Here is a 23884-nt window from a genome sequence, read left to right on the forward strand (position 1 = left end):
GTCTGCACTCTCAAAGTGCATGTTGTTGCCAAATGTATTTCATATGCTGTAAACCTAGTTCATAGTTGTTAGTTTCCTTTAATGCCAAACAAACACATACCAATCGTTGGTTAGAAGGCGATCGCCGAATTCGTCCTCGCTTTCTCCCGTGTCGCTGGCTGTCGTGTCGTTTTCGTCGGTTTCGCTTGCATACGGTTCAAACCGATATGGCTCAATAGCTTCAGTTTCTTCTTCAATTTCGTTTTCGCTACCTGCCTCCACACTACAACCATCCGTTTCAATACATGCGTAATCTGTTGAATCGCTTAAGCCGCTGAAATCCGAGTCTGAATCCGAGCTAATGTCGCTATAGCTTGCTGTTCTATCCGCCATGTTTGTTTGTGTTGGCTTCACTATGTGAGGTCACAGGAAAATGGACGGGTGTATATAACGATGGTTAAAATCAGGCACTTTGAAGCTTTTTTTAGGGATATTGCGTGATGGGTAACATTTTGAAAAAAACTTCGAAAAATAAAATAAGCCACCGGGAACTGATTTTTAATGGTTTTAACCCTTCTGAAATTGTGATAATGTTCCCCTTTAAGCACATGTGGACTTACTGAATGCCTCATGTGACTGAGCCAATCTGGACATTTCTCAAGCATGTTTGTCATTTTGTGTCCTGCAGACGTCTGTGAAGAACAACTTCTGCCTGAAAAACAGGAAAGTAGCTTCAGGATGTTGAAGGAGGATCCACCAAAGAGGAAGACCAGGCACCACGGACCCTCTGGCGTCTCCTTTTCCTCTTTGACACAGACCCTTCCCTGTAAAAAGGAAGAGGAAGACTCACTGACCCCCCACATTAGAAAGGAAGGGACGGAACACAGCATCAGTCAGGAGGGAGATCATATTGAAGGACTGGTGGAGTTCCCAGTGACTGGTGTCCCTGTGAAGAGTGAAGATGATGAGGTCAAAGGTGAAAGTGAGGAGAAGAGAGAGGCGGAGCCTCCAAGCAGCAGCTCAACACAACACATGACAACAGAAGCTGATGGAGACCACTGTGGAGGATCACAAGCAGACAAGATCTTAGCTCCACTATCAGATAGTGAGGACACAACGTCACACTCTCCTGACACTGATGATGAACACTCTAAAGATGATGCAACATGTCACACTGACAACACTCACTTCACATGTTCTCACTGTCACAAAACCTTTAAGTACCATAGTCTTCTGAAAAGACACATGAGAAGACACACTGGAGAAAAACCTTTTTCTTGCTCAGAATGTGGTAAATTTTTAGTAACAAGTGGACATTTAAAAGTACACATGAGAACACACACTGGAGAAAAACCTTTTATCTGTTCACTCTGTGGTAAAGGTTTTACACAAAGTCAAAATTTGAAAGTACACACTAGAACACACACTGGTGAAAAATGAGATTCCTGTTCAATCTGCAACAGAAGCTTTTGTGACCGATCAAACCTTGTAGCACACATGAGAACACACACTGGGGAAAAACCTTTTTCCTGTTCAATCTGTGGTAAAGGTTTTACACAAAATCACCATTTGAAAGTACACATGAGAACGCACACTGGCGAAAAAACTTTTTCCTGTTCAATCTGTGGTAAAGCTTTTACACAACGTCAGAATTTGAAAGTACACACTAGAACACACACAGGTGAAAAATCACATTCCTGTTCAATCTGCAACAGAAGCTTTTGTGACCCATCAAACCTTGTAGCACACATGAGAAGACACCCAGGAGAGAAAGTGTGTAGTTGCAGTGTGTGTGGTGAAAGATTGTCTTCTAAGTACCAGTGTAAGAAACACAAGTGTGCTGGTGAGAACAGCAGCAGCAAATGAAGATGCAGGATTTGAAATAAACTGTCTAAACTTTAACTTTGACTTTCTAACAACATCAGCACATATAACATGTGTGACATCATTGTTGTTTGTGTAACTATCTTGTTAATATGCTTCTCCATTTATAGATTGGATAGTTTGAAATATTGAAGTATTACATCATTTTATTTCCAATTGTTAATAATCCCATAGATTAGCATCTTTATATGATATACATATGTACTGGTTCAATCAGTCAATCAATCAATGTTTATTTACAAACCTCGTTTCCATATGATCCATGAAATGCTCAGTCATTCACAAACAAGGATGGGGCGAGGGTCACCACTTTGTCAACAAATGCCTGAGCAAATTGTTGAACAGTTTAAGAAAAACCTTTATCAACCAGCTATTGCAAGGAATTTAGGGATTTCACCATCTACGCTCCGTAATATCATCAAAGGGTTCAGAGAATCTGGAGAAATCACTGCACGTAAGCAGCTAAGCCCGTGACCTTCGATCCCTCAGGCTGTACTGCATCAACAAGCGACATCAGTGTGTAAAGGATATCACCACATGGGCTCAGGAACACTTCAGAAACCCACTGTCAGTAACTACAGTTGGTCGCTACATCTGTAAGTGCAAGTTAAAACTCTCCTATGCAAGGCGAAAACCGTTTATCAACAACACCCAGAAACGCCGTCGGCTTCGCTGGGCCTGAGCTCATCTAAGATGGACTGATACAAAGTGTAAAAGTGTTCTGTGGTCTGACGAGTCCACATTTCAAATTGTTTTTGGAAACTGTGGACGTCGTGTCCTCCGGACCAAAGAGGAAAAGAACCATCCGGATTGTTATAGGCGCAAAAGATTATGCCAAGAAACGTTATCATGGACGCCCCTGCTTATTTCAGCAAGACAATGCCAAGCCACGTGTTACATCAACATGGCTTCATAGTGCGGGTACTAGACTGGCCTGCCTGTAGTCCAGACATTGAAAATCTGTGGTGCATTATGAAGCCTAAAATAGCACAACGGAGACCCCGGACTGTTGAACAACTTAAGCTGTACATCAAGCAAGAATGGGAAAGAATTCCACCTGAGAAGCTTCAAAAATGTGTCTCCTCAGTTCCCAAACGTTTACTGAGTGTTGTTAAAAGGAAAGGCCATGTAACACAGTGGTGAACATGCCCTTTCCCAACTACTTTGGCATGTGTTGCAGCCATGAAATTTTAAGTTAATTATTATTCGCAAAAAAAAATAAAGTTTATGAGTTTGAACATCAAATATGTTGTCTTTGTAGCATATTCAACTGAATATGGCTTGAAAAGGATTTGCAAATCATTGTATTCCCTTTATATTTACATCTAACACATGTTCCCAACTCATATGGAAACGGGGTTTGTATATAGCCCTAAATCACAAGTGTCTCAAAGGGCTGCACAAGCCACAACGACATCCTCGGTTCAAATCCCACATCAGGGCAAGGAAAAACTCAACCCAGCGGGATGACAATGAGAACCCCCCTCCTCTAGGGCGACCGGTGCAATGGACATTGAGTGGGTCTAACATAATAGTGTGAAAGTCCAGTCCATAGTGGATCTAACATAATACTGTGAAAGTCCAGTCCATAGTGGATCTAACATAATACTGTGAAAGTCCAGTCCATAGTGGATCTAACATAATAGTGTGAGAGTCCAGTCCATAGTGGATCTAACATAATACTGTGAAAGTCCAGTCCATAGTGGATCTAACATAATAGTGTGAGAGTCCAGTCCATAGTTTATCTAACATAATGGTGAGAGTCCAGTCCATAGTGGATCTAACATAATAGTGAGAGTCCAGTCCATAGTGGATCTAACATAATAGTGTGAGAGTCCAGTCCATAGTGGATCTAACATAATAGTGAGAGTCCAGTCCATAGTGGATCTAACATAATAGTGAGAGTCCAGTCCATAGTGGATCTAACAAAATAGTGTGAGTCCAGTCCATAGTGGATCTAACATAATAGTGTGAGAGTCCAGTCCATAGTGGATCTAACATAATAGTGAGAGTCCAGTCCATAGTGGATCTAACATAATAGTGAGAGTCCAGTCCATAGTGGATTTAACATAATAGTGAGAGTCCAGTCCATAGTGGATCTAACATAATAGTGAGAGTCCAGTCCATAGTGGATCTAACATAATAGTGTGAGTCCAGTCCATAGTGGATCTAACATAATAGTGTGAGAGTCCAGTCCATAGTGGATCTAACATAATAGTGAGAGTCCAGTCCATAGTGGATCTAACATAATAGTGAGAGTCCAGTCCATAGTGGATCTAACATAATAGTGAGAGTCCAGTCCATAGTGGATCTAACATAATAGTGTGAGAGTCCAGTCCATAGTGGATCTAAAATAATAGTGTGAGAGTCCAGTCCATAGTTTATCTAACATAATGGTGAGAGTCCAGTCCATAGTGGATCTAACATAATAGTGAGAGTCCAGTCCATAGTGGATCTAACATAATAGTGTGAGAGTCCAGTCCATAGTGGATCTAACATAATAGTGAGAGTCCAGTCCATAGTGGATCTAACATAATAGTGTGAGAGTCCAGTCCATAGTGGATCTAACATAATAGTGAGAGTCCAGTCCATAGTGGATCTAACATAATAGTGAGAGTCCAGTCCATAGTGGATCTAACATAATAGTGAGAGTCCAGTCCATAGTGGATCTAACATAATAGTGTGAGTCCAGTCCATAGTGGATCTAACATAATAGTGTGAGAGTCCAGTCCATAGTGGATCTAACATAATAGTGAGAGTCCAGTCCATAGTGGATCTAACATAATAGTGAGAGTCCAGTCCATAGTGGATCTAACATAATAGTGAGAGTCCAGTCCATAGTGGATCTAACATAATAGTGTGAGAGTCCAGTCCATAGTGGACCTAACATAATAGTGAGAGTCCAGTCCATAGTGGATCTAACATAATAGTGAGAGTCCAGTCCATAGTGGATCTAACATAATAGTGTGAGAGTCCAGTCCACAGTGGATCTAACATAATAGTGAGAGTCCAGTCCATAGTGGATCTAACATAATAGTGAGAGTCCAGTCCATAGTGGATCTAACATAATAGTGTGAGAGTCCAGTCCATAGTGGATCTAACATAATAGTGAGAGTCCAGTCCATAGTGGATTTAACATAATAGTGAGAGTCCAGTCCATAGTGGATCTAACATAATAGTGAGAGTCCAGTCCATAGTGGATCTAACATAATAGTGTGAGAGTCCAGTTCATAGTGGACCTAACATAATAGTGAGAGTCCAGTCCATAGTGGATCTAACATAATAGTGAGAGTCCAGTCCATAGTGGATCTAACATAATAGTGAGAGTCCAGTCTATAGTGGATCTAACATAATGAGAGTCCAGTCCATAGTGGATCTAACATAATAGTGTGAGAGTCCAGTCCATAGTGGATCTAACATAATAGTGAGAGTCCAGTCCATAGTGGATCCAACATAATAGTGAGAGTCCAGTCCATAGTGGATCTAACATAATAGTGTGAGAGTCCAGTCCATAGTGGATCTAAAATAATAGTGTGAGAGTCCAGTCCATAGTTTATCTAACATAATGGTGAGAGTCCAGTCCATAGTGGATCTAACATAATAGTGAGAGTCCAGTCCATAGTGGATCTAACATAATAGTGTGAGAGTCCAGTCCATAGTGGATCTAACATAATAGTGAGAGTCCAGTCCATAGTGGATCTAACATAATAGTGTGAGAGTCCAGTCCATAGTGGATCTAACATAATAGTGAGAGTCCAGTCCATAGTGGATCTAACATAATAGTGAGAGTCCAGTCCATAGTGGATCTAACATAATAGTGAGAGTCCAGTCCATAGTGGATCTAACATAATAGTGTGAGTCCAGTCCATAGTGGATCTAACATAATAGTGTGAGAGTCCAGTCCATAGTGGATCTAACATAATAGTGAGAGTCCAGTCCATAGTGGATCTAACATAATAGTGAGAGTCCAGTCCATAGTGGATCTAACATAATAGTGTGAGAGTCCAGTCCATAGTGGACCTAACATAATAGTGAGAGTCCAGTCCATAGTGGATCTAACATAATAGTGAGAGTCCAGTCCATAGTGGATCTAACATAATAGTGTGAGAGTCCAGTCCATAGTGGATCTAACATAATAGTGAGAGTCCAGTCCATAGTGGATCTAACATAATAGTGAGAGTCCAGTCCATAGTGGATCTAACATAATAGTGTGAGAGTCCAGTCCATAGTGGATCTAACATAATAGTGAGAGTCCAGTCCATAGTGGATTTAACATAATAGTGAGAGTCCAGTCCATAGTGGATCTAACATAATAGTGAGAGTCCAGTCCATAGTGGATCTAACATAATAGTGTGAGAGTCCAGTTCATAGTGGACCTAACATAATAGTGAGAGTCCAGTCCATAGTGGATCTAACATAATAGTGAGAGTCCAGTCCATAGTGGATCTAACATAATAGTGAGAGTCCAGTCTATAGTGGATCTAACATAATGAGAGTCCAGTCCATAGTGGATCTAACATAATAGTGTGAGAGTCCAGTCCATAGTGGATCTAACATAATAGTGAGAGTCCAGTCCATAGTGGATCCAACATAATAGTGAGAGTCCAGTCCATAGTGGGGCCAGCAGGAGACCATCCCGATGCGCAGGCGAGCGGTCCACCCCGGGTCCCGACTCTGGACAGCCAGCACTTCATCCATGCCCCCCAGGTGTCAGGTAATAGGCAGATGTCATCTATTGCTGTATGGCCAGTGATTATACAGCTGGATGGAGTGTGGAATGAAGGAGTTGTTGAATGGCACAGTGCGGGAAGGAAGTTGAAGGAGCCTGTTGGAGTATGAACTCCGCTGTCCCTTCCATAGTAACTATACACGATGCTAGCTTTGATCATGACAGTCTTTTGAAAGTCATACACTACAGTGGTTTTTTAAATGTCCCTTGCCCGGATGTGGGATCAGGTCCGAGGAGGTCGTTATGGTTTGAGAAGCCCTTTGAGGCATTTGTGATTGAAGGTGTGTATAAATACATTATGATAGTAGGAAAGGTGGGGTCGTATAGTTCACTTCACAATTGCTCCATGTTTTGACAATTGTAGGCTACTATTTATTAAGCACAATTCATACACAAGGTCATTCAAATTGCTTTGCAGAAAATGACAAGACAAACTATTCATAAAAACAAAGGAATCATCATAATTAATGTACATCATGAAATGATAAATCATTATTAATCACAAACATTGTGGTGTAATCATCCATGCCTTTTGTCTCCAACAGGTTAGACTACTGTCTTGGTCTTCTCACTGGGCTCTCTAAACCAGCTGTGAAGCAGCTGCAGTACATCCACAATGCTGCTGCTTGAATCCTGACTAGAAGCAGGAAATACGGCCATATTAGTCATAAAAATGGACTTAAAGGCCTACTGAAAGCCGCTACTACCGACCACGCAGTCTGATAGTTTATATATCAATGATGACATCTTAACATTGCAACACATGCCAATACGGCCGGGTTAACTTATAAAGTGCAATTGTAAATTTCCCGGGAAACTTCCGGCTGAAAACGTTTCGGTATGATGACGTTTGCGCGTGACGTGACGGGTTGAAGCAGACATTTTGGAATAGCACGGTGGCCAGCTTAAGTCGTCTGTTTTCACCACATAATTCCACAGTATTCTGGACATCTGTGTTGGTGAATCTTTTGCAATTTGTTCAATGAACAATGGAGACAGCAAAGAAGAAAGCTGTAGGTGCGATTGTGTATTAGCGGTTGGCTGCAGCAACACAACCAGGAGGACTTTGACTTGGATAGCAGACGTGCTACCGTGACTACAGCTTTGGCTTCCAAACATTTGATCGCTTGCCCGTACGTGCGTGGCGCTATGTGCATGTCATGTACGTAACTTTGGGGAAATATATGTTTCTTGCCAACTCTGATGGCGGCCGGGGTGTTGTCAAAAGCTACAACGCCGTCCGCCGCCGCGCTGCTGTCCTCACCTATCTGGGTTGACTTCCTCCGTCTCCGGGCCGCCGACCGCACCGATGATCGGGTGAAGTCCTTCGTCGCGCCGTCAATCACTGGAACGCAGATGAGGGATGGCGTAGGTGGAGAGCTAATGTTTTTAGCATAGCTCTGTCGAGGTCCCGTAGCTAAGTTAGCTTCAATGGCGTCGTTAGCAACAGCATTGCTAGGCTTCGCCAGGCGGCACAGCATTAACCGTGTGGTTACAGGTCCAGAGTTTGGTAGTATTGTTGATATTCTGTCTATCCTTCCAGTCAGGGGCTTATTTCTTCTGTTTCTATCTGCAGTTAAAGGGGAACATTATCACCAGACCTATGTAAGCATCAATATATACCTTGATGTTGCAGAAAAAAGACCACATATTTTTTTAACCGATTTCCGAACTCTAAATGGGTGAATTTTGGCGAATTAAACGCTTTTCTATTATTCGCTCTCGGAGCGAATGATACAATGTGACGTCACATCGGGAAGCAATCCGCCATTTTCTCAAACACCGGGTCAAAACAGCTCTGTTATTTTCCGTTTTTTCGACTGTTTTCCGTACCTTGGAGACATCATGCCTCGTCGGTGTGTTGTCGGAGGGTGTAACAACACCAACAGGGACGGATTCAAGTTGCACCAGTGGCCCAAAGATGCGAAAGTGGCAAGAAATTGGACGTTTGTTCCGCACACTTTACCCACGAAAGCTATGCTACGACAGAGATGGCAAGAATGTGTGGATATCCTGCGACACTCAAAGCAGATGCATTTCCAACGATTAAGTCAAAGAAATCTGCCGCCAGAACCCCATTGAATCTGCCGGAGTGTGTGAGCAATTCAGGGACAAAGGACCTCGCGAGCACGGCAAGCAATGGCGGCAGTTTGTTCCCGCAGACGAGCGAGCTAAACCCCCTATCGACCCTAGCTTCCCTGGCCTGCTGACATCAACTCCAAAACTGGACAGATCAGCTTTCAGGAAAAGATAGCGGATGAGGGTATGTCTACAGAATATATTAATTGATGAAAACTGGGCTGTCTGCACTGTGCATGTTGTTGCCAAATGTATTTCATATGCTGTAAACCTAGTTCATAGTTGTTAGTTTCCTTTAATGCCAAACAAACACATACCAATCGTTGGTTAGAAGGCGATCGCCGAATTCGTCCTCGCTTTCTCCCGTGTCGCTGGCTGTGGTGTCGTTTTCGTCGGTTTCGCTTGCATACGGTTCAAACCGATATGGCTCAATAGCTTCAGTTTCTTCTTCAATTTCGTTTTCAAAATCAGGCACTTTGAAGCTTTTTTTAGGGATATTGCGTGATGGGTAAAATTTTGAAAAAAACTTCGAAAAATAAAATAAGCCACTGGGAACTGATTTTTAATGGTTTTAACCCTTCTGAAATTGTGATAATGTTCCCCTTTAAACATGTCTAAACCATTTTTCAATACAAACAAAATGAATACAGCTCCATTATTCACAACACATTTTAAAAACTAATAGTCAAAATTGCCCATAAAGAAACATGATGGGGGTGATTTATTTGAATATACAATAATACATTTAGCATTTCCAAATGATCAAATGGAAAGACTTCCAAAACATGCTGGTGTAATAGTATATTGTATTTCTTCTTTTTATATTTCACCATTTTTTAAAGATGTCATCAAAAATGTAGTGTAGCAATTCTTTACAGTTAAACTATGATGTCATTAACCTTGATCTCATTTGAAATAATGTGTAGTTGTGATTAGTCATCAGATAATATCATCCATATTACATCTTCTGTTATTCCCAACACTAACGCTGGTGGAAGACGTCATTCTTGAAATGGTAGAAGTCAGTCCTGACAGCATTTCAGAGCAAGGCATGTTTTCATTCAATCTCTTCTCAGCCTTTTTCTGCTTTATAATGAAGGTGAGACAGATTCAAACTTCAACTTCTAAATGACTCATTTTTACATTTGTCTGACTACACTGTGACAACTAAATGAACACACATATTGGAAAATAACTCCATAAGTTGACTTATGGTAGTAGTACAGGTTGAGTTATGGTAGTAGTTAAGTTGACTTATGGTAGTAGTACAGGTTGAGTTATGGTAGTAGTTAAGTTGACTTATGGTAGTAGTACAGGTTGAGTTATGGTAGTAGTTAAGTTGACTTATGGTAGTAGTACAGGTTGAGTTATGGTAGTAGTTAAGTTGACTTATGGTAGTAGTACAGGTTGAGTTATGGTACTAGTTAAGTTGACTTATGGTAGTAGTACAGGTTGAGTTATGGTAGTAGTTAAGTTGACTTATGGTAGTAGTACAGGTTGAGTTATGGTAGTAGTTAAGTTGACTTATGGTAGTAGTACAGGTTGAGTTATGGTAGTAGTTAAGTTGACTTATGGTAGTAGTACAGGTTGAGTTATGGTAGTAGTTAAGTTGACTTATGGTAGTAGTACAGGTTGAGTTATGGTAGTAGTTAAGTTGACTTATGGTAGTAGTACAGGTTGAGTTATGGTAGTAGTTAAGTTGACTTATGGTAGTAGTACAGGTTGAGTTATGGTAGTAGTTAAGTTGACTTATGGTAGTAGTACAGGTTGACTTGTGGTAGTAGTTAAGTTGACTTATGGTAGTAGTACAGGTTGAGTTATGGTAGTAGTACAGGTTGAGTTATGGTAGTAGTTAAGTTGACTTATGGTAGTAGTACAGGTTGAGTTATGGTAGTAGTTAAGTTGACTTATGGTAGTAGTACAGGTTGAGTTATGGTAGTAGTTAAGTTGACTTATGGTAGTAGTACAGGTTGAGTTATGGTAGTAGTTAAGTTGACTTATGGTAGTAGTACAGGTTGAGTTATGGTAGTAGTTAAGTTGACTTATGATAGTAGTACAGGTTGAGTTATGGTAGTAGTTAAGTTGACTTATGGTAGTAGTACAGGTTGAGTTATGGTAGTAGTTAAGTTGACTTATGGTAGTAGTACAGGTTGACTTATGGTAGTAGTACAGGTTGAGTTATGGTAGTAGTTAAGTTGACTTATGGTAGTAGTACAGGTTGAGTTATGGTAGTAGTTAAGTTGACTTATGGTAGTAGTACAGGTTGAGTTATGGTAGTAGTTAAGTTGACTTATGGTAGTAGTACAGGTTGACTTATGGTAGTAGTACAGGTTGAGTTATGGTAGTAGTTAAGTTGACTTATGGTAGTAGTACAGGTTGAGTTATGGTAGTAGTTAAGTTGACTTATGGTAGTAGTACAGGTTGACTTATGGTAGTAGTACAGGTTGAGTTATGGTAGTAGTTAAGTTGACTTATGGTAGTAGTACAGGTTGAGTTATGGTAGTAGTTAAGTTGACTTATGGTAGTAGTACAGGTTGAGTTATGGTAGTAGTTAAGTTGACTTATGGTAGTAGTACAGGTTGAGTTATGGTAGTTGTACAGCCTTTACCTTTAAGCTGATAGTGAGGGCGACTGTGTTGACTAGTTTGAGGCGTGCAAATGATTGAATGTGTTAATATGTTTGGATATGACAATCTCTTTATGTGAAGCTATGAAAAGGAAATGAAATGTAGGCTATAGAACATCATGTATGAATGGAACATTGTCACCACACGCACGGCCAAAAACTGTTTGTGTCCTCCATGCAATCGCCCCGAGTGCTCCCACCTGAACCCAATTAAATGACGTTACCATGGCAACCGCACCATAGCAACGGTCCCATCCCTGTCAACACTTCCTGTTTCTCAAGAGGAAGTGGGCGGAGCAATCTGCCGAAAAGGAATTTCCGCATGAACAGAGGCCAGCAATCAATTAGAGAAAACAAAATAAAAACAATATAAACAAATGAGGAAATTTGTCTCCTACAGTATGCAAAGTAAATGTCTGTGGGATGATGTACAATACTGGCTTTTGCCTGACACTCCAAACTTTGATTGATATTGATATTGTTTTGGGGATGTTTGAAAAGAAAACATACATTAAAAATGTTTAAAACCCAATAATGGGAATTTCTGTTTTATCCACGAATGTAAGTTTGTAAAAATACAAAATAAACATCCTTCCACAAACAATTCAGCCTTTTTCTCTCACTTTTATATTGCATAAAGGTCTGGGGACATACATATAAAACAATCACAACACAATCATCATATTACAAAAGAGAGTAATAAAGATCATTAATAAAATGGATTATAGAGACCCAACAAATAATTTCATAAAGTCACACATTTTAAAATGGTATAAAAGACAAGTGTTCAAATGATGTATAAAGTAAATAATAATATGCTTCCTGAAGTGGTCCAGAAGATGTTTCACATGTGAACCAGTACATATGTACATCATATAAAGGTGATCATCTATGGGATCATTAACAATTACAAATACAAATATGGAATACTTCCATATTTCAAACTATCTAATCTATAAATGTAGAAGCATATTAAAAAGATAGTTACACAAACAATAATGTCACACATGTTATATGTGCTGATGTTGTTAGAAAGTCAACATTAAAGTCTTGACAGTTTATTTCAAATCCTGCAGTTTCATTTGCTGCTGCTGTTCTCACCAGCACACTTGTGTTTCTTACACTGGTACTTAGAAGACAATCTTTCACCACACACACTGCAACTCAACACTTCCTCTCCTGGGTGTCTTCTCATGTGACTTTTCAAATTCTGACTCTGTGTAAAACCTTTACCACAGATTGAACAAGAAAAAGGTTTTTCACCAGTGTGTGTTCTCATGTGCATTTTCACACTCTGACTTCGTGTAAACTCTTTACCACAAGTTGAACAGGAACAAGGTTTTTCACCAGTGTGTTTTCTCATGTGCATTTTCACACTATGACTTTGTCTAAACTCTTTACCACAAGTTGAACAGATAAAAGGTTTTTCACTAGTGTGTGCTCTCATGTGTACTTTCAAATATTGATTATGTGTAAAACCTTTACCACAGGTTAAACAGGAAAAGGGTTTTTCACCAGTGTGTGTTCTCATGTGTATTTTCAAAGATCGCCTTTGTTTAAAACCTTTACCACAGATTGAACAAGAAAAAGGTTTTTCACCAGTGTGTGTTCTCATGTGTACTTTCAAATATTGACTTTGTGTAAAACCTTTACTACAGATTGAACAGATAAAAGGTTTTTCACTAGTGTGTGCTCTCATGTGTACTTTCAAATATTGATTATGTGTAAAACCTTTACCACAGGTTAAACAGGAAAAGGGTTTTTCACCAGTGTGTATTCTCATGTGTATTTTCAAAGATCGCCTTTGTGTCAAACCTTTACCACAGATTGAACAAGAAAAAGGTTTTTCTCCAGTGTGTGTTCTCATGTGTCTTTTCATATTTCTACGGTCATTAAAAGTTTTGTGACAGTGAGAACATGTGAAGTGAGTGTTGTCAGTGTGACATGTTGCATCATCTTTAGAGTGTTCATCATCAGTGTCAGGAGAGTGTGACGTTGTGTCCTCACTATCTGATGGTGGAGCTAAGATCTTGTCTGCTTGTGATCCTCCACAGTGGTCTCCATCAGCTTCTGTTGTCATGTGTTGTGTTGAGCTGCTGCTTGGAGGCTTTGCCTCTCTCTTCTCCTCACTTTCACCTTTGACCTCATCATCTTCACTCTTCACAGGGACACCAGTCACTGGGAACTCCTCCAGTCCTTCAATATGATCTCCCTCCTGACTAACGCTGTGTTCCTCCTCTTCCTCTTTAATGTGGGGGGTCAGTGAGTTTTCCTCTTCCTTTTTACAGGGCAGGGTCTGTGTCAAAGAGGAAAAGGAGAAGCCAGAGGGTCCGTGGTGCCTGGTCTTCCACTTTGGTGGATCCTCCTTCAACATCCTGGAGCTACTCTCCTGTTTTTCAGGCAGAAGTTGTTCTTCACAGACGTCTGCAGGACACAAAATGACAAACATGCTTGAGAAATGTCCAGATTGGCTCAGTCACATGAGGCATTCAGTAAGTTTACATGTACTTAAAATAACAAGTTAATATATGAACGGCCTGAAAACCAACACACTGCTGTTTACAACATCATTCACAGGAAGAGAAGACCACTTTTTACGAGGGGTGGGCAATATGGCCTAAAATCTGTATTGCCATAAATTCCCTTCTGCCTGAGGTATGATGTATAAAGTTGGAGAAAAGATTAGGTCGTTTACATTATAAATCTGTATTCCGTATTGTTAGCTCTGCTATGGCGCTATCTTGTGGTCGAGTTTGCTCACTGCGAGTGCAGTGGGTTGAAAGTGCATTTCCTTTTGCTACGTGCCATAAACCCCAAGTATGGTTTCTTCTTTATCTCGCCAAGCAAGGTTTGTAAGTGTAACCGGGGATTTCCACTAGATGTGGAACGGCGGCGCCACGGCGACAGACTTAACCACAATTTGTGGTTTAGAATGACGTCTGGAACTCAAGATAGTTCCACATGTCTGGGAACGCCACCGACGGATAATCCTTGATATTACTCAACAAATCTTTAGGGATCTATTCCATTTCATAATTAGATTTTTTTCTCGTATCTGCTTTTCGCAGGAAGATCTCGGCCAGGGGTGTTTAAACCAATTTTAGATGGGGGGCCACATGGAGAAAGATCTACTCCAAGTTGGCCGGACTGGTAAAATTACAGCAAGATAACGTAAAAATAAAGACAACTGCAGATTGTTTTCTTTGTTTAAAAATAGAACAAACACATTCTGAAAATGTACAAATCATGTTTTTTTTTTTTTTTTACATCCAATAGTATTCTATATTTAGTTGTCCTTTTTTACACTTTCAGAATCAATGATGTGATAATGTTCATCAGTCAACTCATTGGTGTTCATTTTCAATCTATCAAGATAAATAAATCATATCAAAATCAAATTACAGGATGTTATTGATGTAGTTTGCTCATTTTCCCCGACTGGTGCACTAACATCATGTGTTTTAGTTGTGTTTTACATATGTAGCATCATCTACAACGATACAAAGAATTGCTATTGCGACATCTAGGACACATTTAGAACAGCAGTTTCTTTCATTCAAAAATTGCGACTCATTTTTGTACTTAGCCAACTCATCCCGTCTCATTCACTCATTCACACACTAATGGCGGGATCTGCCATGCAAGGCGCTTACCACAACTCATCAGGAGCAAGGGTGAAGTGTCCTGCTCAAGGACACAACAGACGTGACTAGGTTGGTAGAAGGTGGGGATTGAACCAGGAACCCTCAGGCACGGCCACTCTACCAACCGCGCCACTAGCTTTCCACCATCGACCTGCCTACTAGCCTTCCACCATCGACCTGCCTGCTAGCCTTCCACCATCGACCTGCCTACTAGCCTTCCACCATCAACCTGCCTACCAGCCTTCCACCATCGGCCTGCCTGCTAGCCTTCCACCATCGGCCTGACTGCTAGCCTTCCACCATCAACCTGTCTACCAGCCTTCCACCATCGACCTGCCTGCTTGCCTTCCACCATCGGCCTGACTGCTAGCCTTCCACCATCGGCCTGACTGCTAGCCTTCCACCATCGGCCTGTCTACCAGCCTTCCACCATCGGCCTGTCTACCAGCCTTCCACCATCGACCTGCCTATTAGCCTTCCACCATCGGCCTGCCTGCTAGCCTTCCACCATCGACTTGCCTGCTAGCCTTCCACCGTCGACCTGCCTGCTAGCCTTCCACCATCAACCTGCCTACTAGCCTTCCATCGACCTGCTGTTTGCCTCCAGCCATTGGCTTCGTCTACGGGCTTCCACCCATCAGCCTTGGTTGCTAGTCTTTAGCCCTGTCTGCTAACATCTTCAAAAGTGGTAAAACAAGTGTAACTTCTCCTCTCACTATTTCACAAATTATTATATTGTGTTTTATACTTTTGTGTGGTTTTACTGGTGTCCCAAATGGGTCTGGTCACCCCCACTCACGAACTATGCTACTTCAAGATGCACAGTTTGACATATTTGATCATTTGACATTTCATCATAGTGGCAGCTACAAAATAACCTCGGCCTTATCTCAGTTGAAGATTTCTGTGACTTTGGACAAAACCAAATGGCTGCATACTATGGTAGAGTCCATTCATTCTTATTGTTTCCTTGTTTTGAGAGATCACGTCAACATTACTGCATCCTCCCCTATTGTGGGCACTTACTTTCACAGATTAAAGACCGACTCAAAAGATGGTAACTAAGCGCAAATGTTTAGTTATATTATTGTTATTGCTCTCAGGAAATGTTGAGACTAATCCAGGCCCTGATACACCTACACAATGTTTTACACCTGCGGATTTTAAAACTAGATCTGGTTTTGGGATTATTCATATCAATGTTTGGAGTTTACTCCCTAAACTGGATATGATAAAGATCTGGATAAACTCAACAAATGCTGATATTGTAGTCTTATCTGAAACTTGGCTTAAACAATCTGTGCTTGATAAAGATATTTATAATGTCTATCGTACTGACCGACAAAGAGAAGGTGGTGGAGTGGCCATATATATTAAGCAGAGGTTTGATGTTAAATTAGCGCTCTCTGAATCAGTAAGTAAAGAGCTTGAACTGTTAGCACTTGAAAATGAATTAGCTAGAAATCACCACATTATGGTAGTGGGGTGTTATAGGCCTCCATCTGCCCCTAGTAATTCCCTATCTACTTTTGTGAAGTTTCTGTCTCAACTGAAATACAAGGAAATAGTGATTTGAACTGGGACTGGCTCACATCTGTGTCTGACTCTTTGAAAGCACAGTGTGAATCTCTAAATTTAACACAATTACCGTATTTTCCGCACTATTAGCCGCACCTAAAAACCACAAATTTACTCAAAAGCTGACAGTGCGCCTTTTAACCCGGTGCGCTTTATATATGGATAAATATTAAGATTCATTTTCATAAAGTTTAGGTCTCGCAACTTCGGTAAACAGCCGCCATCTTTTTTCCCGGTAGAACAGGAAGCGCTTCTTCTTCTACGCAAGCAACCGCCAAGGTAAGCACCCGCCCCCATAGAACAGGAAGCGCTTCTTCTTCTACTGTAAGCAACCACCCGCCCGCGTAGAAGAAGAAAAAGCGCGCGGATATCACCGTACGTTTCATTTCCTTTGTGTGTTTACATCTGTAAAGACCACAAAATGGCTCCTACAAAGCGACAAGGATCCGGTTCATGAAAAGACGCAATCTCTCCATCCGCACACGGATTACTACCGTATTTCACAGCAACTGATATTCCTGTGAACCGCACTGTGGAACGGGAGCACGTACGGTGAATATTCGCACCACAGGGAATGAGAAGTCATCCTTCACTGTGGTTCTAGCTTGCCATGCTAATGAAACTTCCACCCATGGTGATATTCAAAAGGAAGACCTTGCCAAAAGAGACCTTTCCAGCCGGCGTCATCATAAAAGCTAACTTGAAGGGATGGATGAAGAAAAGATGAGCGAGTGGTTAAGGTAAGTTTAAGTTTACGCGAAGAGGCCGGGTGGCTTTTTTCACGCAGCTCTGTCCATGTTGATATACGTATGTTTGTGATTGCACATTTGCGTACATTTTGGGAGTGAACAGAGTTGTTAGAACGCTGGTTTTTAATATATTATTAAAGTTTGACTGACCTATCTGACTGATTTTTTGACATTCCTTTAGCGCAGTTAGATGCGGCTTACAACACCGGGCGGCTTATAGGTGAACAAAGTTTTGAAATATGCCGTTCATTGAAGGCGCGGCTTTTAACCCAGGGCGCCTTATGGTGCGGAAAATACGGTAATTAACTCAGCTACAAGACCTAATCCTAAATGCCCTCAAAAAGCTACACTCGTTGACTTAATTCTAACAAATATGCCCTTTAAATGTGTTGCATCTGGTGTTTTCCCTAATGATGTGAGTGATCATTGTGTGATTGCAGTAGTGCGAGACACAAGGATTCCTAAAAGCAAGCCTCGTCTTCTTGAAAAACGTAATATGAAATTATTTGAGACGCAAGCTTTTTACATGACTTGCATCTTTTTAATTGGGATAGAATTGCTCTTTTTGATCATGTTGAACTGGCTTGGAAATATTTTCACAAAAACTTCTTGAGTATAGTGAACAAACATGCCCCTTTTAGAAAATGTAGGGTTAAAGGACGTGACAATCAGTGGTTTACATCAGACCTGTCAGATGTGTTGCATGAGCGTAATGCTGCTTGGACCAGGGCACGCAAGTCAGGGTTAGAAGCAGATTGGTTGAATTTTAGACAATTAAGAAATCAATTTACCTCTCTCCTTCGGAATGTCAAATCAGAATTTTATTTCTCCACAACAACTGAAAATCTCAAACACCCAAAGAAGTTTTGGAAAATCATCAAATCTTTGTCCGCCTGCTGTAATTCAGTCAATCTCCCACCTAGTATACTTGTTGATGGTGTCAGAGTAAGTGACAGAAGAGAAATGGGTAGTCATTATAATAATCATTTTATTAACTCTGGTTTTCTCTATAATTCTGACAACTTTACTGAAGTTCCGCTAACTCCGGAAAGAACCGTTGAAAATACCCAGGTTTTTAACTTTACGCTCTTTACCACAACAGAGGTCATGAGGGCTCTAAAACAGGGGTGCTCATTACGTCGATCGCGAGCTACCGGTCGATCTCGGAGGGTGTGTCAGTCGATCGCCAGCCAGGCATTAAAAAAATAGTCCTAAAAATGAGCGATAATAAATCTTCACTATGTTGTCACTTTCGTCACTTGATTGACATTCCCGGCACCCGAGGGTCTTCTGAGATGACGCTGGCTGCTGCCAGCTCATTAAAATGACCGACTGGAAGGCAAGAAACACTTTATTTCAACAGACTCTGGCGCCGTACCTGTCGTCAAAACTCCAAAGACCGACTGCACAGTTGCACAATAAAAGCGCTGCTTCATCCTGCCTGCGCTACCAAAATAAGAGTCTCAGAAAGCTGGCGTAAACAAGCTAGCAAGCTACGGGGTTTGCCGCCAATGTATTTCTTGTAAAGTGTATACAAAGGAGTACGGAAGCTGGACAAATAAGATGCCAAAAACCAACCACTTTCATGTGGTATTGGACAGAAAGGAGGACTTTTTTTCTCCTCCATTTGAAAATGCGGACGTTATCAGCACCACTGTCTGATTCCTATCAATGCAAGTCATCACAATCAGGTAATACACCAACTTATATTCTTGTCTTCATGAAAGAAAGGAATATATATGTGTTAAACATGCTTGTATTATCATTAAACACCTTTAACTTGTTAACAATATTAACTATATGTGTTAAACATGTTTGTATTATCTTTAAACACCTTTAACTTGTTAACAATATTAACTATATGTGTTAAACATTCTTGTATTATCATTAAACACCTTTAACTTGTTAACAATATTAACTACATGTATTAAACATTCTTGTATTATCATTAAACACCTTTAATGTATTAACAATATTAACTATATGTGTTAAACATGCTTGTATTATCATTAAACACCTTTGACTTCTTAACAATATTAACTATATGTGATAAACATGCTTGCATTATCTTAAAAACACCTTTAACTTGTTAACTATATGTATTAAACATTCTTGTATTATCATTAAACACCTTTAATGTATTAACAATATTAACTATATGTGTTAAACATGCTTGCATTATCATCAAACACCTTTCACTTGTTAACAAAAACATATCTTTCATAAATAAGTAAATATAAATGATATATATGAATGAGGTAGATCCCCACGACTTGATCAATTGAAAAGTAGCTCGCTTGCAGAAAAAGTGTGGGCACCCCTGCTCTAAAACAACTTAAACCTAGAAAGCCAGCTGGCTCAGATAAGTTGGAGCCGCTTTTCCTAAAGTTGGCAGGTGAAATTATAGCTGGACCACTGACTCACATTTTTAACCTTACTCTAATTTCAAATGAAATCCCCTTGGATTGGAAATCTGCCGTTGTAATCCCCCTATTAAAAGGAGGTGACCCTAGTAATCTAAATGATTACAGACAGATCTCTAAACTCTCTGTTCTGAAAAAGTGCTTGAATCCCTTATCAGTGAACAGATAAAATACTTTTTGGACACCAACTTTATTCTGTCACCATTTCAGTCAGGTTTTGGCAGAAACCACAGTACTGTTACTGCTGCTATGAAGTTTATAAATGATGTAACTGAAGCGCTTGACAAGAAGCAGTGCTGTCTGTCCCTCTTTATTGACTTTTCAAAGGCATTTGATACTGTTGATCATGTCATTTTAATCAAACGTCTTTCAGTTATTAGTTTTTCTCAGCAAGCAGTTGGATGGTTTGCAAATGACCTCACAAGTAGAACTCCGGCTGTTCAGATAGAGGGTTCCTTCTCGGACGTACTGCAAGTGGAAAAGGGTGTCCCTCAAGGTTCTGTGTTGGGCCCATTATTAATTAATAATTAATAATCTTGGACAGAATATTCTGATCTCAACTTTCCATTCCTACGCTGATGATACTGTCATATACTGCACAGCATCCACTCCTGCTGAGGCCTTTAAATATCTACAACATGCATTTGACAGAGTACAAGAACAACTTTGCTACCTTCAACTGCTTTTAAATGCAGAGAAAACAAAGTGTATGTTCTTTACCACATCAAAAACTGTAAGATCAGCACTGAGTGAGAACATTTGAACAAGAAATGGGCAACAAATTGTGTTAGTATCTGCTTTTAAATATTTAGGATTTTTAATTGATGACCACTTGAGTTTTAAGGAGCACATTCAGTATGTTGTAAAAAAAATCTGAAATTTTACTGGGATTTTATTATAGAAACAAGTCTTGCTTTTCTTTTACTGTGAAACAGAAATTGGTGGAAACAACCTTTTTACCTGTTATTGACTATGGAGATGTGTTGTACATGAATGCTACTGCTGGTTGTCTCCACAAGCTGGATCGTGTGTACCACGGGGCACTGACATTCATCACCAACTTACTCACCATTGTGTGTTATACTCAATGGTTAACTTACTCACCATTGTGTGTTATACTCAATGGTTAACTTACTCACCATTGTGTGTTATACTCAATGGTTAACTGAACATCTTTATGTGCTTGACACCTCAATCATTGGTATGTGTTCATCTACAAAACTATTCTGGGTATCACCCCATCCTATCTGCCTTGTATTTTATCAAAGAAAGAAACAAGGAAGTCACAATCTTCATTCAATGAATGATCGCAATTTGTCGTCCCCAAAGTGAGAACTGAACTGGGCAAGAAAGCATTTAGGTTTTCAGCAGCGAAGGCTTGGAATAACCTACAATCCAATATCCAACTTCAAACCCTTGTTACATTGAATGAGTTTAAAGCTTCTGTGAAAGGATTGCAGTCTACCTTGTCTGTATGCACATGTGTTATGTCAGCAAGTTTTAATGTTGTAAATGTCATGTTTTATGTGTTGTTTACTGTTTTTAATCTAACCTTGTTGCTGCCCTCTTGGCCAGGTCTCCCTTAGAAAAGAGATCTTTAATCTCTATGGGATTTTTACCTGGCTAAATAAAGAAGAAAAAAACAAACCAAAAAAAAACAGCTGTTTATTTGAAGTCTTAAAGAAGTCAACTATGTGTGCAGTGCAAGGTGAAATGCAGTTATGTCATCTTCTTGTCAATAACACACACATCAAACTTTTGCGTGTTGTTGCTTCCTTATTTGTCATTATTCAAAGCTGATTTTAATGTGTAGCAGCGGCAGCTGAACTCAATGTGACAACGTGTCATAGTTACGTCAGTCAGCTGGAATTAAAAATACAAATAGTTGTGTCGTTAGTCCAGAATCTTCACGGTCCTCATGGACGACATAATTAGGAACCAGTACGGGAAAAAAAATGGTACTTGGTATACATCTCTTATCTTTAAACCTTTGAAATATGCTGACATATGTGCTGCTAAAGGTAAATAAACAGTAGCCATATTGAATGTTTGCCTTCATTTGACCACGTGAGGTAAGGAGGACGGCCTCTAGGTCACATGGTTACACCCCAGCAATTACACTGTTGATGATTGATGAGCATTCATTTTTAAATGGTGGTGTTAAAAAGCAAGTTTATCTCCATCTTTAGTCATAAATGTGGCCCCCGGATGAACATGTGTCACAAACATTGTATGAGATGATATGTGGATGTTGTGCTTACTTGGACTGTGATGAAGCTGTGAGGACTCAGGTGCTTTGTCTTCATGCTCTTCAGTCTTCACAGAGACAACAGTCAGTGGAAACTTGCTGACATCATCCTCCTCCTGCCCTACAGGACACTCTCCCTCCTCTTCCTCTTTCAAATGTGAGGGCTGTGGATCCTCTAAAGTGAAACTGTCCCCCTGCAGATGAGGGAGACATTCTTCTTGGTGTCCAATCAGCTGATGGATGTCTACAGGACACAAACAAAACACATTTTAACTCCTACATGCTAAATATTAAATCGTACATGAAATATAGGGCTGTGGCTATTGAAAATGTTATTAATCAAGTGTTCTACTGGAAATGTTTTCGATTAATCGAGTAACTGGATAAAACTTAGTGTTGCTTGGTTAAAGACAAATTGAAGCGACTTTAAGACATTTCACTTAATAATGAACGGCCAATTGGTTTGAGATGGTATGAGATCAAGATGTCATCTTTAGATCAGGCTTTGTTTTTTCCACAATCACTGCCACATTAAAAAGTTAAAGTACCAATGATTGTCACACACACACACTAGGTGTGGCCAGATTGTTCTCTGCATTTGACCCATTAACCTTGATCACCCCCTGGGAGGTGAGGGGAGCAGTGAGTAGCAGCGGTGGTTGGCTCGGGAATCATTTTTACAGTGATTTAACCCCCAATTCCAACCCTTGATGCTGAGTGCCAAGCAGGGAGATAATGGGTCCCATTTGTATAGTCTTTGGTATGACACAAGCTACCGATCTCAGGGCGGACACTCTAACCACTAGGCCACTGAGTAGGTGGATGTAGCAGGTGTTGTAGTAGGTTAATGGCTGCACCAATATGAAGGAAATAACAGGTCAGTATAGCTTTTACACACATAAATAACTTGTCAAACCTGCCAGCTAGCAGGCTAGGTTTACAGCGTCGTAACCGACTCTGACTTTGTCTTACCTCTCTTATTTTTGGAGGTCAAACTCTGGAGCTTTACATACTCAGGAGTTTGCACTTAACCTGCTCTCTGGAATATTCCCCCGGTGACTGTGTGAGTTTTGTGTAAACATGTTGATACACTTTGTTACAAACTGAGAGGAACATCAACCTCTCATAAATATTGTGTGTCTGAACATCCTCACATGACAATTCATCTTCCTATAGACAATCTATTGAAGAAAAGTGTTAATAATAAATATAAAGTTAGTAAAGATGTGAGAGTAAGAAGTAAACAAACCTGTTGTGTGTAACACAACTTGATGTTTTTCATGTTGTCGCTCCTTCTCCTCTTTTGTTGGACAAAGTTCCTCCTCGTACTCTGCTATGGTTCTTTCGCACATTTTCACACAATCACAACACTTTACACTCACACTTGATCTCTGCTTAGCGATGTGTTTTCATCTCTCTTTGTTAGCAGCTAACAAGCTAAGCTAACTAGCAAGCTAAGCTAGCTGGAGAAGTGCGCTCAGACTAATATACAAACAGTTATTATGACTCTATTTAATAGAGTGTAATAAAGGACATATATGTGTACATGGACGCACAGATTAAGAACACTGAACTGTGACGACTGCAATAACGTCTTCACCGTCAGACGCCATCTTGCTTTATCCTCGCCCTGTTTGCTTCGCGCGCAGTCTTGTCAGATCTCGCGAGAGAAACAAGTAACCAGCTCTTTCCAGATCTCGCGAGAGAAACACTTAAAAACCAGCTCTTTTCCAGATCTCGCGAGAGAAACAAGTAACAAGCTCTTTCCCCCCCACCCCCGGTACAACTACTATTTCAACATTCTGAAAATAAAAATAAACTTTTGCATTTTCAAAACAAAGACATACAACTTATGTTGGTAAATAAACAGTAGCTTATATGACCCCTTTAAATCCTAAGTTGCGTGATCAGAGCGAGACGAGTCGTGGCTCCTCAGCTTCATGCA

At 40.3% G+C, this 23884-nt stretch overlaps 2 protein-coding genes across 3 annotated transcripts in view; one reads left to right on the forward strand and one right to left on the reverse strand.

The window, feature by feature from the left end:
• The window catches only part of LOC133572331 (uncharacterized), a 188490-nt gene extending 186168 nt beyond the window's left edge, over positions 1-2322 (forward strand). The window contains exon 4 of the mRNA XM_072911902.1: positions 668-2322. Within this exon, the coding sequence (XP_072768003.1) occupies positions 668-1419 (752 nt within the window). The 3' untranslated portion in view covers positions 1420-2322. The remainder of the gene's footprint in view (positions 1-667) is intronic.
• Positions 1-23607, reverse strand: part of LOC133571919 (uncharacterized) — a 158869-nt gene extending 135262 nt beyond the window's left edge. The window contains exons 1-3 of one of the 2 annotated variants that reach the window (XM_061925258.1): positions 23189-23607; positions 21953-22183; positions 11902-13721 (exon numbers count right to left, since the gene is read on the reverse strand). In XM_061925258.1, coding sequence (XP_061781242.1) covers positions 12376-13721; positions 21953-22183; positions 23189-23291 — 1680 coding nt within the window. In that variant the 5' untranslated portion in view covers positions 23292-23607 and the 3' untranslated portion in view covers positions 11902-12375. Of the gene's footprint in view, positions 1-11901; positions 13722-21952; positions 22184-23188 lie in introns of those variants that run through there. The other variant, XM_072911903.1, reaches the window with a different exon arrangement.
• Positions 23608-23884: the final 277 nt, after the last annotated feature.

Source organism: Nerophis lumbriciformis, linkage group LG29 (genome assembly GCF_033978685.3).
Source record: "Nerophis lumbriciformis linkage group LG29, RoL_Nlum_v2.1, whole genome shotgun sequence".
Taxonomy (NCBI): Eukaryota; Metazoa; Chordata; class Actinopteri; order Syngnathiformes; family Syngnathidae; genus Nerophis; species Nerophis lumbriciformis.